The following is a 17321-nucleotide window of genomic DNA, read 5'->3' on the forward strand; positions in this document are numbered from 1 at the left end:
AGTGCAAGCAGGAGGACCAAAAAGTATGTTTTAAGTTGGTTAACACTAAAGTTGAGTGAATGGGCTGGGCGCGATGGCTTACGCCTGTAATCCCAGCACTTTGGGAGGCCAAGGCGGGCGGATCACTTGAGGTCAGGAGTTCGAAACCAGCCTGGCCAACATGGTGAAACCCCATCTCTACTAAAAATACAAAAAAAAAACCAAAAACCCAACAACAACAACAATAACAACAAAATAGGCATGGTGGCATGCGTCTGTAGTACCAGCTGCTCAGGGGACTGAGGCCAGAGAATCGCTTGAACCCAGGAGGCAGAGGTTGCAGTGAGCTGAGATTGCACCACTGCACTCCAGCCTGGGCAACAGAGCGAGACTCTGTCTGGAAAACAAAGCAAAACAAGTTTAGTGGATGGATTAAGTAGCAGATTAGAAAGAGCTGATGATATAACCCATTAACTATTAAATGAAATTAAGAAAATTCCTTGTAAGGTAGTATGGAGAGACAAGGAGATAGAAAACATAAAAGATATGGAAAAGAGATGCAGATAGTTTTACACAGTCCAATAGAAATATAATATGAGATACATACATATATAATTTAAAATTTTCTAGTACCAACCGAACAGAAAGTAAAAAGAAACACATGAAATTAATCCAAAATATTATTTCATTATGTAATATAAAATCATGAATAAATATTTTATATTCTTTTTTTCCTACTGTCTTTGAAACCCAGTGTGTATTTTGCACTTACACCACACGCAGCTCAGTTTGGACTAGCTAGTGCTCAATAGCCATATGCGGCTAGTGACTATTATACTGGACAATGCAGATCTAACTTACATGTAATGAGATTTCCAAGAGAAAAGGGAGACAGAGAAGTCAATATTTGAAGAGATAATGGCAGATAATTTTCCAGGATTACTGGGAGGCAGGAATCCTGAGATTCAGGAAAGTTGGTACGTCCTGATCAGGATGTAAATATTTTGTAGTGAAGCTGATAAAAGCTGAAAACAAAAAATTTGTTAAAATTAACTACAGGGAAAAGATAGATTACCTACAAAGGAACTTCAATTAGACTGAAGACAGTCACCTTTAAAATGTTGACTGAAAAGTTACAATGTAGGAATTTTATACCCATTGAACTATCAATAAAGAGTGAGAGTAAAATAAAGTCAAAGACAAGGTTATCACTAACAGACTTTCACTAAAAGAGAACTGTAATACAATTCAAATATGATAAGGTGTCTGGAGGTCTGGGGAGATGTGGCAGTATGTGAGAGAAGGGTTCCCCAAAAGAGATAAAAATATAATGTACATTTTCCTTGTTTTTTACTATTTTTCCCCCTCTCCAGAGCTCGAATGGTAATGAATGCGTAGTTACGGAGTCAGCACTAGTGTAGAACTGCAAGCCTTAACTCCTTGTCATAGTGTTATGGAAGCAGGAGCCTAGGAGAGCCAGAATAAGGCCATTTTAAAATCAACTCCGTCTTTTTTTTTTTTTGAGACGGAATCTCCCTCTTGTTGCCCAGGCTGGAGTGCAGTGGCACAATCTCAGCTCACTGCAACCTCTGCCTCCTGGGTTCGAGCGATTCTCCTGCCTCAGCCTCCTGGGTAGCTGGGATTACAGGCGCCTGCCACCACGCCCGGCTAATTTTTCTACTTTTAGTAGAGATGGGGTTTTGCGGTGTTGGCCAGGTTGGTCTCGAACTCCTGACCTCAGGTGATCCGCCCGCCTCAGCCTCCCAAAGTATTGGGATTACAGGCGTGAGCCACCTCGCCCGGCCAATCAACTCCATCTTAAAACCAGCAAGACACACCACGCGCAGTGGCTCACTCCTGTAATCCCAGCACGTTGGAAGGCTGGGCTGGGCAGATCATCTGAGGTCGGGAGTTCAAGACCAGCCTGGCCAACATGGCGAAACCCTGTCTTTACTAAAAATACAAAAATTAGGCCCAGTGTGGTGGTGGGCACCTTTAATCCCAGCTACTCGGGAGGCTAAGGCAGGAGAATCGCTTGAACCTTGGAGGCGGAGGTTGCAGTGAGCCAAGATCACACCACTGCACTCCAGCCTGGGCAACAGGAGTGAAAGTCCGTTTCAAAAAAAAAAAAAAAATATTAGCTGGGTGTGTGGTGGTGCATGCCTGTAATCCCAGCTACTTGGGAGGCTGAGGCAGGAGAATCACTTGAACCCGGAAGGCAGAGGTTGCAGTGAGCTGAGATTGCGCCATTGCACTCCAGCCTGGGCAACAAGAGTGAGACTCTGGAAAAAAAAAAAAAACTAGCATGACCCATGGTCATAAGATGTTTATAGTTGAGGAAACAACCTAAAGATTACCTGCAAGGACAGACTTCTACAAAAACAGAAAAGCCCAGATGTCCCAATATCCATAACAAGATTTGCTTTCAAGATAATTATGCTTTTTTTAAAGATAGTTATGCTTTAATGTACTCACACAGTAGAATGTCAAGGATAGGTTTCTTTAAATCAATACCATAATAAATTTGGTCATGCTGTCTGCCCATCCGCATGTAGGCACAGCTTAGTTTAGTCTTTGTATAGACAAAGATCCCTATAGAAGAAAAACTTAAAGACTATGTGTTCCTCCACTTGCTTTCTGAGGACACTCTATTCTATAATGAAGTAGCTTTAAATAAACTATCTCTTCTCCCTGCACTCCGATTCTCCTTGAATTCTTCCCAATGCGAGAGCCAAGAACCTTCTCTTGGGGTCTGGACCAAGACTCCTTTTTCCAGTAACAATAGGTTAAGAGAGAGAGGAGAAGGAGGAGCATATATGCTTGTATTGGCAGGATAGTACATCATAGTATTCCTCTATTTGCTCAACTTTGGGATACAAAATGTTTAGAAAGATCAGTGAACAATCAAGAGCTATATAGAAAAAAATTGTTTTGGAATATAGAGTAGCATAGGGAAGATTAGGGCTGTGTAGCATGTTTAGGGGTGGCATGAGGACAGAAAGAAGCATGACAGGGAGGGGAGGGAGATGAGACTGAGGATGAGGAAGCTTAAGATGGGAACTAGAACTGACAATTGATCACCACTCTATTACTATGAAAATTACCTGTTGGGCTGCGGGCAGTGGCTGATGCCTGTAATCCCAGCACTTTGCGGGGCTGAGGCGGGTGGATCACCTGAGGTTGGGAGTTTAAGACCAGCCTGACCAACATGGAGTAACCTCATCTCTATTAAAAATACAAAATCAGCCGGGTGTGGTGGTGGGCGCCTGTGATCCCAGCTACTCGGGAGGCTGAAGCAGGAGAATTGCTTGAACCTGGGAGGCGGAGGTTGAGGTGAGCCGAGATCATGCCATTGCACTCCAGCCCAGGCAACAAGAATGAACTCAGTCTCCTAAAAAAAAAAAAAAAAAAAAAAAAAGGGAAATAGAACTGACAATTGATCACCACTCTATTACTATGAAAATTATCTATTAAAGATTCATTTAGCCCTCCAGCTGGGCTCCCTGAGGAAGGGGTGTAGTGGGTGCTAATCAGCTAATTTAATCAGCAACTTAATTGCAATTTTAATAACTGCCACTGATTGAATACTTATATATGTGTCAGTCATAGCACTGAAGTGTTCTAGTGCCTTTAAAAATTTAAACTTCAAAGCTGGGCACAGTGGTGTGTACCTGTGGTTCTGGCTAGTTGGGAGACTAAGGCAGGAGGATGGCTTGAATCCAGGAGTTGCCTTGGCAACATAGCAAGACCCTGTCTCTTAAAAAAAAATAAATTTCAACAAATCTGTGAAGTAAAATTTTAAAATTGTGGTGAAATATGAATAACATCAAATTTACCATTTTAACCATTTAAAATTGTACAGTTCTGGCCTGGCGTGGTGGCTCACCCATGTAATCCCAGCACTTTGGGAGGCCAAGGCAGGCAGATCACTTGAGATCAGAAGTTCGTGACTAGCCTGGCCAACATGGCGAAACCCTCTCTCTACTAAAAATGCAAAAATTAGCAGAACTTGGTGGCGGGTGCATGTAGTCCCAGCTACTCAGGAGGCCGAGGCACGAGAATCTCTTGAACCCAGGAGGCAGAGGTTACAGTGAGCTGAGATTACACCACTGCACTCCAGCCTGGGTGACAATGTGAGACTCCATCTCAAAAAAAAAACAAAAAACAAAAAACAAAACAAAACAAAAAAAAGTTCTGTGGCATTAAATACAGTCACATTATTGTACATCCATTAAGTAAAATCGATTTTTAAAATAGTTTTACTGATGATCAAACTTTGCATCAGATAGTTTAAATAACTGGACTATTAGTTGGTAGCAGAGGTAATATTGAGCTCCATGTTTGTCTGACTTCAAATTCTGTGCTCGTTTTCTATAGCATGTAGTCCTGCAACCTTTTGGAGGGAGATGAGATTCAAACAAATGAAATAGGCTGGGCATAGTGGCTCATGCCTGTCATCCCAGCACTTTGGGAGGTCAAGGTTGGGGGAATCCCTTGAGGCCAGGAGTTTGAGACCAGCCTGGGCAACATAGCAAGACCTTGTCTCTCAAAAAAAAAAAAAAAAAAAAATCAGCTGGGCCAGGCACGGTGGCTGACGCCTGTAATCCCAGCACTTTGGGAGGCCGAGGTGAGCAGATCACGAGGTCAGCAGATCGAGACCATCCTGGCTAACACAGTGAAACCCTCTCTCTACTAAAAATACAAAAAATTCTACAACTATCTGATCTTTGACAAACCTGAGAAAAACAAGCAATGGGGAAAGGATTCCCTATTTAATAAATGGTGCTGGGAAAACTGGCTAGCCATATGGAGAAAGCTGAAACTGGATCCCTTCCTTACACTTTATACAAAAATTAATTCAAGATGGATTAAAGACTTAAACGTTAGACCTAAAACCATAAAAACCCTAGAAGAAAACCTAGGCATTACCATTCAGGACATAGGCATGGGCAAGGACTTCATGTCTAAAACACCAAAAGCAATGGCAACAAAAGCCAAAATTGACAAATGGGATCTAATTAAACTAAAGAACTTCTGCATAGCAAAATAAACTACCATTAGAGTGAACAGGCAACCTACAATATGGGAGAAAATTTTCGCAACCTACTCATCTGACAAAGGGCTAATATCCAGAATCTACAATGAACTCCAACAAATTTACAAGAAAAAAACAAACAACCCCATCAAAAGCGGGCAAAGGACATGAACAGACACTTCTCAAAAGAAGACATTTATGCAGCCAAAAAAACACATGAAAAAAATGCTCACCATCACTGGCCATCAGAGAAATGCAAATCAAAACCACAATGAGATACCATCTCACACCAGTTAGAATGGCAATCATTAAAAAGTCAGGAAACAACAGGTGCTGGAGAGGATGTGGAGAAATAGGAATACTTTTACACTGTTGGTGGGACTGTAAACTAGTTCAACCCTTGTGGAAGTCAGTGTGGCGATTCCTCAGGGATCTAGAACTAGAAATACTATTTGACCCAGCCATCCCATTACTGGGTATATACCCAAAGGACTCTAAATCATGCTGCTATAAAGACACATGCACACGTATGTTTATTGCGGCATTATTCACAATAGCAAAGACTTGGAACCAACCCAAATGTCCAACAATGATAGACTGGATTAAGAAAATGTGGCACATATACACCATGGAATACTATGCAGCCATAAAAAATGATGAGTTCATGTCCTTTGTAGGGACATGGATGAAATTGGAAATCATCATTCTCAGTAAACTATCGCAAGAACAAAAAACCAAACACCGCATATTCTCACTCATAGGTGGGAATTGAACAATGAGAACACATGGACACAGGAAGGGGACCATCACACTCTGGGGGCTGTTGTGGGGTGGGGGTAGGGGGGAGGGATAGCATTGGGAGATATACCTCATGCTAAATGACGAGTTGGTGGGTGCAGCACACCAGCATGGCACACGTATACATATGTAACTAACCTGCACATTGTGCACATGTACCCTAAAACTTAAAGTATAATAAAAAAATAAATAAATACAAAAAATTAGCTGGGCGTGGTGGTGGGCGCCTGTAGTCCCAGCTACTCAGGAGGCTGAGGCAGGAGAATGGTATGAACCCAGGAGGCGGAGGTTGCAGTGAGCAGAGATCGCGCCACTGCACTCCAGCCTGGGCAAGAGAGCAAGACTCCATCTCAAAAAAAAAAAAAAAAAAAAATCAGCCAGGCATTGTAGTGCATCCCTATAGTCCCAGCTACTCAGGAGGCTGAGGCAGGAGCATCACTTGAGCCCAGGAGTTCCAGGCTACAGTGAGCTATGATCATGCCACTGCTCTCCAGCCTAGGCAACAGAGCATGACTCTGTCTCTAAAATCCTTTTTTTTTTTTTTGAGCTGGGAGCTGGGTGAGGCTTCTGTGGATTCCCAAGAGGTATTTGTGGCGTGAATGGAGCAAAGGTGATGTTTCACTTCATCACGTCCAGCACTGTCCCAAGGTTAAATGGGCGCGTGAGGACAGTTTTCTCCGGTCCTGGCGGGTTTGCCCACCTGCCGGCCAGCGTTCTGCGGGAGTCAAGCCTGGAAAGCGTGTGTGCGGCGCCCAGGCATCAGACACTGGAACGCATGCGAATGGTGCTATTCTTTGCCACATAGCGAGCACTTTATAAGGTCACTTATCGTCCTAAATGAATGGTTAAATCGTGGAAGCCGCAAAGAAAGCCACACAGATTTGACTCAATACCTAGCCCGGTACTCAGGAACCCCTCTCAGGGGTGCGCGAGCAGGGCCGGAATCAAGAAGCCTCTTTTGGGGTGGGCGGGGACCGATCTTGAGCTCCCACTGCGGGGCACCGCCTCTTTTCCTCGCCGGCCGCCCGCTAGGAGGCGCTGGGGAGCTTGCAGGCCACCTGCGAGGCGGTCCCGCTCTCCCCACCCCTCAGCCCGCGCCCGGCGGAGAGACTACAACTCCCGGAGTGCTCTGGGAACGGAGCCGCGGGAGCTACAGGCGGAGGGACGCGAGGGCGGGCTTTCCGGGTGTGTGTTTCCGGCGTCGGCGGCCGCGGCCGGGGACGGTGTGAGAGCGGTAAGATGGCGGCGGCGGCGGTTGTGGAGTTCCAGAGAGCCCAGTCTCTACTCAGCACCGACCGGGAGGCCTCCATCGACATCCTCCACTCCATCGGTAAAGGTCGCCGCGCCGCCTCCCCGGCCCCGCCGGTCCCGCTGGGCTTATGTCGGTCGGCGGCAGCGGAGAGGGGCCGGGCTAGCCGGCTCTGGTGCTGCTGACTCACTGTGTGTGTGAGGGGGGCCGGGCCGGGGGCGCAGGCCGCTCGGAGCTCTCCAGAGCCCCCCAGGTCTCCCTCTTGTGGGAGGACTTGAGGCAATCCCCGGGTCCCCTCGTCGGCTGCTGACTCACGGGGGGCTCAGCGTAGGGTGGGAGAGTGGGCCGGGCCGGGCCCCCATCCCTCCCTAGCCGTGTCCCCGGCTCTGGCCCGCACGAGCTGGTCTGGGACCCGGAGCAGTGCCGGCCGGCGTACTTGTCACGGACTGGTCCTAGAGTCTCTACTTGAAAGGCTTTGGCGAAACCAGCTTAGGACGGGCATTTCCCGCCGTTGTAATCAGCACAGCCTGCTCTGGGTGGGAGCGTGAGCGCTTGCTCTTCTCTGGGAGTTTCCTTCCACGGGACGCTGGGAGCTGCTACTCCTCAGCCCCACGGCAGAAAGCTCCACTAAGAGGAGGGTCTCTTTCAGAATGTGGGAAATTCAAGGGTGACACACACCTCAGATTGGCATTTGGTTTGTGGAGGTGGCCGAGACGCTCATCTGCCCTGTGTAGGGTGTAAGAGTGAGGTGTTGGAGCGGGACCGCCTGGCTAGAGGAGGTGACTAATCTTCCCAGACTCCCTGTAGGGGTTGGAAGTGAGTTAAGGGAGTTAGTTGTCAGCCGCGGAGTTTAGGGAGTTCTTTGGAACGGGTCGGCTGCATGTTGCTGGAAAAATTAAAATTTCTTAACACTGTAATACGATGGTCTTACACCTGCACACAACAGGAAAACTGAAATGGGAACCCCAGCCAGTCGCTTCCGGCAGCTTTCTGTTGGGATTCAAGTGTGAACAGAAATTTGTAATGACAGAGGAAGACTTTAATGTTTACTCATAAAGGATTCAATTAGGGCTTGGACCAGCTCTTCACTGCACATGTAATGGAATCTTTTTAGTGTAGTTTGGGAAGATCTGAATTGGCTCAACAAGTAGTATGAGAATGCACCTGTATGTGGGACTTGGAAGATGTTGGCATTTGACTTAGTGTGTTGAATTTTGATATTCCAGACCTGCACGGAGAAAGGACAATGACAAGATCTTGATACTTTATCATTGGGGATACTAGAGAAGGAGAGGAAGTGGGCGTCAAGATGTATCTTTGAATGATATTGGTAAAAGGTGTTTCATTTTAAAAGTTCTGATCTTAGGTTAGTTACTTCTGCGGAACCAGAGTCATCTCAATCACCGTTACATGGGTATTTTATTCTGAGTACACACTATTATTTAGAACTAATGTGAGGAGCATGAATTTTAATTGTCTGTGTCTAGTGCCTAATATTTTGTCTTTCATAAAGTAGAAATTACGTCAAATATTACAATTAGAGTATCTCCTCTTGGCCCACTATTCTAGGGGAAAGCTTCACTGTTAGAGCAAGCTTGAGTCATGATGGTTGACGGCCTTACTTTTTCTGGACTCCATCATGGAGTATCAAAATCTTGGTTTTTGTCAAGTCATGATGCTTTGTAAGAGTAGTAGTAACTAGTGGTGATCACTACAAACTTGGAGAGGCTATTCCATGTTTGAATGTTAAAATAGTTATTAACTGTTGAAAACAGGACAGATAGCACAAAGTTATTTTAACAGACCTCAATGCATTAAAAAGTGGCAGTCTTTCCTAAGTGTAGCTGTGCAGGATCTGGGGCTTTGATAGAGTTGCTTTTCTTGAATGGCTGTATAGACCTGCTTATCCCTAACACACCCATCAGCTGAGGCTTTGCACAGACCTAAAGTTTATTGAAAGGCTTTTGACTTATAGGCATCAGTAACTTGGTCAATTGATTTTAGTTTAAAATAAACGCACAGGCATGTTTAATATCTTCACATAAAATAGTGACTGGCACAGATCTTGGCACCATAAGTATGAAGGATTTGTTTTGTTTTAATTTTGCTTTAACCAAGTGACCACAACAGAAACTTAGTGTATGTAGGTAAGCAAAATTCTGCTGGGTAGAATGAAAAGGCACATTTAAAATCAAAGAGAAGAATCTTTTTTTTATGATTTACATGGAGCATATTCTATGTATATATGATCTTTTTTTTTCCCTGGCTTAGAGTTTTTTTTTTTTTAAACTCTAGAATTTGTCTTTTGGTAAATATGTTTGAGTTTGTAATGAATCTTATGAGGGTGAAATTTCCCTCAGTCTTCATTTTTTGGTCAGAATTTTAAGAGGGTTTGCATTTTCCTCTCCCAGTGAAGCGTGACATTCAGGAAAACGATGAAGAGGCAGTGCAAGTCAAAGAGCAGAGCATCCTGGAACTGGGATCTCTCCTGGCAAAGACTGGACAAGCTGCAGGTAAGTGCTACACATGGATTGTACCTGAAATGCTCAGTGAAATTCCTGTCTTTTGTTGGAGTGAAGAATCATGGGACTGATCAACAAACTGAATTCAGCTTTATTTGCTTGGCAACTGGTTGAGCTTCAGTTTTTTAGCAAGCAATTAAGTGGCCTTTAAACTCACTTCTTTCATGGTAGTTTAGTTTTGCAAATGAGAGACAATCTTATTTTTGTTCGGATATAGTGATTTCTGATTTGTTTCTGGTTTTTGAATTCTCACTGTATTCCCTTACATAGAGGCAGTAACAGTCTTCAATAATTTCACTGAGCAACTCTGATGTATTTAAGATAGATAACAACTTTAAGCACCTGATTTAAAAATGACAAAGGATTTTGTATCCAAGTGACTCACTGTCATTTTTTTCTGATAGATTCAGAATGAGAATGAGTAAGACATTAAATGGAGCCTTCCCAAGACTTCTCTATTCATACCTAGGACTTTGTGCACATCATTGCTCAAACATTCTAGTTGTAATTGAACCATTGACTGATTAGATTTGACATAATATTCTGATGATGGGTGTGTCCTTGGAATGAGAAGGGAGTCCTTTTGATCAGGAAGGACTTTTTACCAGTAAAGTGGTAATAGTATTTAGAGAGAAGTCTGTTTGAACTTAAATGGGTGATTTTTTGTCAAGTTTAAAGTGAATTTAGAGCTCATTTGATTAGATGGGATTAAGATCTGGTAAGTGACCTCATGAATTATTTTCCCTAAAATTATGTTGTTGTTCAAGAGAATGATGGGGCTTAGTTAGCACAACTTCTTCAACTTGAGAACTAAAGATTTTTTTTTCTTTTTTCTTTTTCTTTTTTTTTTTTTGAGACGGGGTCTCGCTGTGTCACCCGGGCTGGAGTGCAGTGGTGCGATCTTGGCTCACTGCAACCTCCGCCTCCTGGGTTCAAGCGATTCTCCTGCCTCAGCCTCTGGAATAGCTGGAATTATAGGCACATGCCACCAAGCCTGGCTAATTTTTGTATTTTTAATAGAGACGGGGTTTCACCATGTTGATCAGGCTGGTCTTGAACTCCTGACCTCATGATACACCCACCTCGGCCTCCCAAAGTGCTGGGATTCCAGGTGTGAGCCATTGTGCCCAGCCAGTGATTTTTTCAATTAAAGATAACTAACTTATTAATTATTAGGCTCAGTCTATAGAGCTGAATAAAGATGTATGAAATTGTGAGGATGTGTTTACATGGGCCTTATATCTTACTTAAAACATCATTAAGTAGCTATGAAAAGAACCATCCATAATGGTTTTTGAGTGCTATGAACTCTTTTTTTTTTTTAATTATTATTTTTTTTGAGACAGAGTTTTGCTCTTGTTGCCCAGGCTGGAGTGCAATGGTGCGATCTCGGCTCACTGCAACCTCCGCCTCCCAGGTTCAAGCGATTCTACTACCTCAGCCTCCCGAGTAGCTGGGATTGCCAGCATGTGCCACTATGCCCGGCTAATTTTGTATTTTTTTTTTTTTTAGTAGAGGTGAGGTTTCACCATGTTGGTCAGGCTGGTCTTGAACTCCTGACCTCAGGTGATCTACCTGCCTCGGCCTTCCAAAATGATGGGATTACAGGTGTGAGCCACCGCACGTGGCCAAGTGGTTACTCTTTTAAACACATACATGGTTTAACTTAATTGAATCCTCGAAACAACTTGAAGTAGGTACTGTTACCATTTTACACATGAGGATACTGAGCACAGAAAAGTTAAATAACTTACCAAAGCTCATTCAACTAATAACTGGTAGACCTAGGATTTGAACTCATGTAGTCTTACTTCAGAGCCCATATAGCCACATGACATCATGGTTATTGCTTTCCTATAACTGTCTACTTAAATGAGTTATCATTGGTTGGTGGTGTCTTTTCATCTTAGGCTGACTTCCTTCCTATTTAACATACATAAGGATTCCACTTGTCTGTCAGTTAATTTGAGCTTGGGGGGTTCCAAAACAGTTTTGATATCCATGCAAAATATAATAAGGTAATTTTTCTGAATTATAAAGCCAACTGAAGTGATGTGAAAATTTTTTTTGTTGTTAGCCAGGCGTGGTGGCTCATGCCTGTAATCCCAGCAATTTGGTAGGCTGAGGTAGGAGGATCCCTTGAGCCCAGGAATTTGAGACCAGCTCTGGCAACATAGTGAGACCCCGTCTCTACAAAAAATAGAAAAATTAGCTGGGTGTGGTGTTATGTGCCTGTAGTCCCAGCTACTCTGGAGGCTGAGGTGGGAGGATTGCTTGAGCCGAGGAGATTGAGGCTGTAGTCAGCTATGGTCACACTGCTATGCTCTAGCCTGGGTGACAGAGCAAGACCTGTCTCAAAAAAAGATTTTTTTGTTGTTGAAATATCCAAATTTCTACTTTCCTCCAGTGGCATGAATTAAGAACAGTGTGTGGTATATAGTCAACACTTCAGTAATTTTCATCCAAAAATACTGTTTTGCTTGAAATTCCTATTTTATATGTGTTCTCCCCTTATTTCTTGCCCTTCCTGCCTTGTGACCTGAGAAGTTTAGAAGTGTACTGCTAAACCTATTGGAATTTAATAGATGAATTATAAGAACTTTCAAAAACATTTCCATGTTACTTATTGTTTTCTAAGAAAGTTTGATGAGTATAGGTATACACAATGGGAACTCTAAGGAAGTGTTGAGGCTTACATATATTTAGCTGTCTTTGCTATTAATGATAGATAGGTTTGTATTGTTTGCTCCTGAGAACAGAAAATATGTCTGTTCCATTAATGTTCAGTTTTGTTTTTTATGCATTTAATAAATGCATAGCATTGTGCTAAGTATTCTACTCAAAAATTTAAGATAGGATCCCTGGCCAACAAAAATCACTTGGGGATTACCAAATAAAACAATGTCTGATGTGTAATTGTGATTGCGAGTAGTGTTAGTAGTGTTGAGCATCATCAGACATGATGCCTTGGCTCAGGATTTCATAGCCTAAAACTTTTAAAAGGAATCTGTTGAGTTCTGTGAGGTCCTGCCTCAGGGTCCCAAGTAGCTGGAACTACAGGCGCCCACCACCACCCCCGGTAAATTTTTGTATTTTTAGGAGAGGCAGAGTTTCATCATGTTGTCCAGGCTGATCTCGGGCTCCTGACCTCAAATGATCCACCCACCTCTGCCTTTCAAAGTGTTGTGATTATAGGCATGAGCCACTGTGCCTGGCCTTTTTTTTTTTTGAGACTGAGTCTCACTCTGTTGCCCAGGCTGGAGTGCAGTGGTGTGATCTCGGCTCACTGCAACTTCTGCCTCCTGGGTTCAAGCGATTCTCGTGCCTCAGCCTCCCCAAGTAGCTGGGACTACAGGCGTGAGCCACCATGCTCGGCTAATTTTTTTTTTTTTTCTTTTAGTAGAGATGAGGTTTCACCATGTTGGCCAGGCTTGTCTTGGACTCCTGACCTCAGGTGATCCACCCGCCTCGGCCTCCCAAAGTGCTGGGATTCCAGGTGTGAGCCACTGCGCCCAGCCAAGTTCTGTGAGGTTCTGACAAGGAAAATCTGGTCATATAATTACAAATAATCCCAGTAAGAAAAGGAGGAAGTCAGTATGATTTTATGGGACTTAAAAAAAAAATTAACTCAGTATGTATGAAAATGGAAGGAAACAGGAAATACAAACAACAATGAATATAAAACAGTAGTAGACTAAAACAGATGATGAACTGAGTCTGAAAAATGGCAGGTGGGCACAGTGGCTCACACCTGTAATCCCAGGACTTTGGGAAGCTGAGGTGGGAGGATTGCTTGAAGCCAGGAGTTATGTGGACCAGTTTGGACCACATAGCGAAGGCACTATCTCTGTTAATTTTTTTTTTTTTTAAAGCAGCATGGGTAACATAAGGAGACCCCATATCTACAAAAAAAATCAAAAAATTGACTGGGTGTGGTGTTGCATGCCTGTGTCCCAGGTACTTGGGAAACAGAGGCAGGAGGATCACTTGAGCCTGGGAAGTCAAGGCTGCAGTGAGCCACAATTGTGCCATTGTACTACAGCCTGGGTGACTGAGTGAGGCTCTTTCTCAAAAAAAAAAAAAAAAAAAAAGGAAAAAAGAAAAAGAAATGCAGAGGGACAACCAAGCAATCATTTGCTTCTCTCTTGGGGTAAGAAGGATAACACTCAGTGCTTAGAGAAAATATTGTAATGCTAGCAGGTGTTAGAAAGGCAGACTGCTTAGCTCATATTTCACTTCTGCCTTTTCTAGGAAGGAAAATGATTTTCAAATTGCGAAAGATAGAAATAACAGCAGAAAGAGATAATTAATGGTAGGTGAGAGAAGACAGAACAGATAGTCTCTGTAAATAAGTTCAGGTCTCTAGGCTCTAACAGTTTCTTTTATTATCAAAAAAATAATTTTAGCAGATGTAACTATAGAGCCATATATTTTTCTGAGAAAAACCATGGAGAGGTATAAGGAAACTGAGGCAAATGTTATCTTGCCTTTCAAGAGGGTAATGCAAAGAATAGATGTATTCACTGTGTGCTGCACATTGAAATAAAGAAATTAAAAATAAAGAGTAGACACTATACATGGTCATCAGTGGTAGAGTTCTGGGACAGATTATTTGATAAGGAGATAGTAATCTCTTAAAAAACAGTGGATTTATTGTGAACAGATTATTCCAAATTCACCTTAGTTCTCTCTGTTTTGTTTTGTTTTTTTGAGACAGAGTCTCACTTTGTCACCCAAGCTGGAGTGCAGTGGCACAACCTTGGCTCACTGCAGCCTCGACCTCCTGGGCTCAAGCAATGCTCTTGCCTCAGCCCCCCCAAGTAACTTGGACTACAGGCCTTCACCACCATGCCTGGCTAATTTTTGTAGAGAGGGGGTTTCGCCATATTGCACAGGCTGGTCTTAAACTCCTGGGCTCAAGCAATCTGCCCGTCTTGGCCATCCAAAGTGCTAGGATTATAGGTGTGAGCCACTGCACCCAGCCTAGTTCTCTTTTTGGTTAGCTTTATCAGACCCATAGATTTTCAGGGGTCTGCATGCCACCTGTTTTTGTAAATAAAGTTTTATTGGAACAAAACCACGCCCATTTGTTTCCACATTGTGTGTGACTGGCTGAGTTCAGGACCTACTACTAAGACCATATAACCTGCAAAGCCAAAAAAATTTACTATCTGGCTCTTCACAGAAAGAGTTTGCCAGCCTCTGGATTAGAGGAATGATATAGACTGCATATCTGATGTAAGCAGGGTAGTTGAACATTTGCCATAATATTAATATCACAGGTACAGGTTATGAATTTACAATGGGCTGAATAACTGTATCCAAAACATGTTAATAAATGGATCATTTGTCAACCTGAAGGGAAGTCTTCAGGCATTGTGTCATGAGGATCTGTCCTTGTTTTTCTGGTCAGCATCTGGAATCATGGTTAAAGCCATTTCAGAAGGGATATTTATTTTTGTAGATGACTCAGTACAGTTAGAAGACAGAATTAAAATTCACAGTTATTGCCAAAGCCAGGAAGATTAAATTCAGTTGCGATAAGGATTAAGTTATATACTTAAAGTATTTTTCAAAACAGAGGAAGTTGGGGGAATTACCTGTTTTGACAGTAGTCTATTAAAAAGGACTTTAATGGGCTCAGTCTGAACAAAGAGAGGTGTTAGAAAAAGCAAAACATGCTATCTTGTGTTACATATCATGGCCAGATCAAGAGAATTAAATTGCCTCCTGGTCTATTGTCAGACCCTACCTGGAGCAATTGTTTTCATTTCTGGGTACCACAAAATACCACAAGTAGTACCTTTACAAAGTAGAGTTTGTTCAGAGGAGAGCAACTAAGTTACCTAGAAACAAGGACTTTGGAGGAACAGTTGAAATAGCCAAAGATGTTAAGCTTGGATAAAGGGAAAATTAGGGAAATGTAAATGATAATTCTCTTTAAGTATTTAAAGCCATGTGAAAGAAGGTATAGATTTGTGTTTTGTGTTTCAAAAAGGAATAATTTGTTTTGGCCAACATTGGAATAGGCTGCTTTGTGAACATTTCTGCGACTAGAAATCATTCAGAATTGTTCAGGCACAGGAGGAAATTCTGTGGGAGAAAGGGACGTTGCTTCAGACTACTTTTAAAAAGCTATCATTACATAATATAATTGAAATAAATGCAAAAGGAATTTGAGGGGGAGAATCACTGTAGACTGGAGTTACATGGAAAACTCAATAGGACTTCAGATGGACCTAAAAGGAAATATAAGATTTATATAGACTGAGAAGATGGCAAGACATTTCAGATGGGATTATGGCATTAGTGCCTCTTGAAAGCAGGAGTATATACTGTAGTCTTGTGCAGAGGTGAATGAGGTGGCAGAATGGCAAAAAGTTTTAAACATTGGTAATCAAAGGTCATTACTGGGGAGTAAAGGGAAAAGATGAACTTTTCTACTCTATATCAAGTTCTTAAGTACCGGACACAGTCCCATGCATTCTCTGACTATTCAGGCAGATGAGGATTTCAGGGCCTTGAATTAGCATTCTCTGGAGGGTGAGGTTTGCTTGCCCTGAATTAGAGTTCTCAGGAGGGTGAGTCTGCAATTGGAGAATATTAAAGAGGCAGTGGCACTAAAGTAATTTTAACCCACATTCCAAAAATACCTCCTTAGTTGTTTAGTTGAGACATTCTCTAATTTTTACTATTTGACAAGCATATCTCTAGTTTATTGTTTTGAAAGATGTTTCTTTAGAGTTCATATACTGCCCTCTTCTATATAGGGGGGGAAAAGCTCTATGATGGATCCCTTTTTTGGTCATAGTTTAAGACTTAGGTTTTGAAGATTAATGAGGAATTTAAAAGAGATATAGCAGCACTTTAAGGGCAAAACACTCTTCTATGTGAAAAGTTTATTCAGAAGAGTGCCAGGGAAGTGATAATGCAGAAAGGCTAAACTGGGGAGCACTGCAGAAAGACAGGAAAAAGGAAAAATCTCTGTCTAAGGGGAACAGCTGAAGCAGACTTGGAAGTTAGAAAAAAATTACTTCTATAACCTGATCATATTTATTGGTTGTGAGGAAGTAATTTTGTGAAGGTGGCAGGGACACAGCATATTTCATGTTCTAGAAAACTGCTTTTTGAGATTATGAATACTTCGCTGTTTATCTTTCATTAAGATGGATAAATGAAGCAGAGACATGAGCTTTTCCTGGAACTTCATAGTAATCCAGTGGCTGAGTAGGGAACAGAATGCAAATTTGGTATATGATGTTAACTTATTTTTGCTATTCTGCTATTTGCTAGGAATGCTTTAAACTCCTAGTAAGTTTCACTTAGACTGATTCCAGTGATGTAAGTACCGATTTTTATGACGTTGGGTCAGTTTCTTAAGTGGGTATTTTGTCTCAAATGTTGATGTTTACTTCTCTTTTTGAATTGCCTTTCATACAGAGCTTGGAGGACTCCTGAAGTATGTACGACCCTTCTTGAATTCCATCAGCAAGGCTAAAGCAGCTCGCCTGGTCCGATCTCTTCTTGATCTGTTTCTTGATATGGAAGCAGCTACAGGGCAGGAGGTAAGTGATATTAATGACAGAAAGTAGACAATATGGAGAAAAGTTTGTTTCCATGAAAGAAATGCCTGCCTGCACTTTAGTACTAATGTGGAAGGGAAAGCTGGGAGGACAGCGCAGGACTTATCATGTCAGTTTCTCTTTGTTACAGGGCATTTGATACTTTGGGTCTGTTC

General features: G+C 42.5%; 1 protein-coding gene across 2 annotated transcripts in view; it reads left to right on the forward strand.

Moving 5' to 3' along the window:
• The first annotated feature begins 6852 nt into the window (after nt 1-6852).
• The window catches only part of PSMD11 (proteasome 26S subunit, non-ATPase 11), a 38205-nt gene continuing 27736 nt past the window's right edge, over nt 6853-17321 (forward strand). The window contains exons 1-3 of one of the 2 annotated variants that reach the window (XM_002827236.6): nt 6853-7142; nt 9473-9574; nt 17024-17148. In XM_002827236.6, the coding sequence (XP_002827282.2) occupies nt 7052-7142; nt 9473-9574; nt 17024-17148 (318 nt within the window). In that variant the 5' untranslated portion in view covers nt 6853-7051. The remainder of the gene's footprint in view (nt 7143-9472; nt 9575-17023; nt 17149-17321) is intronic. The other variant, XM_054536640.2, reaches the window with a different exon arrangement.

The sequence above is a fragment of the Pongo abelii genome, chromosome 19 (assembly GCF_028885655.2).
Source record: "Pongo abelii isolate AG06213 chromosome 19, NHGRI_mPonAbe1-v2.0_pri, whole genome shotgun sequence".
NCBI lineage: Eukaryota > Metazoa > Chordata > Mammalia > Primates > Hominidae > Pongo > Pongo abelii.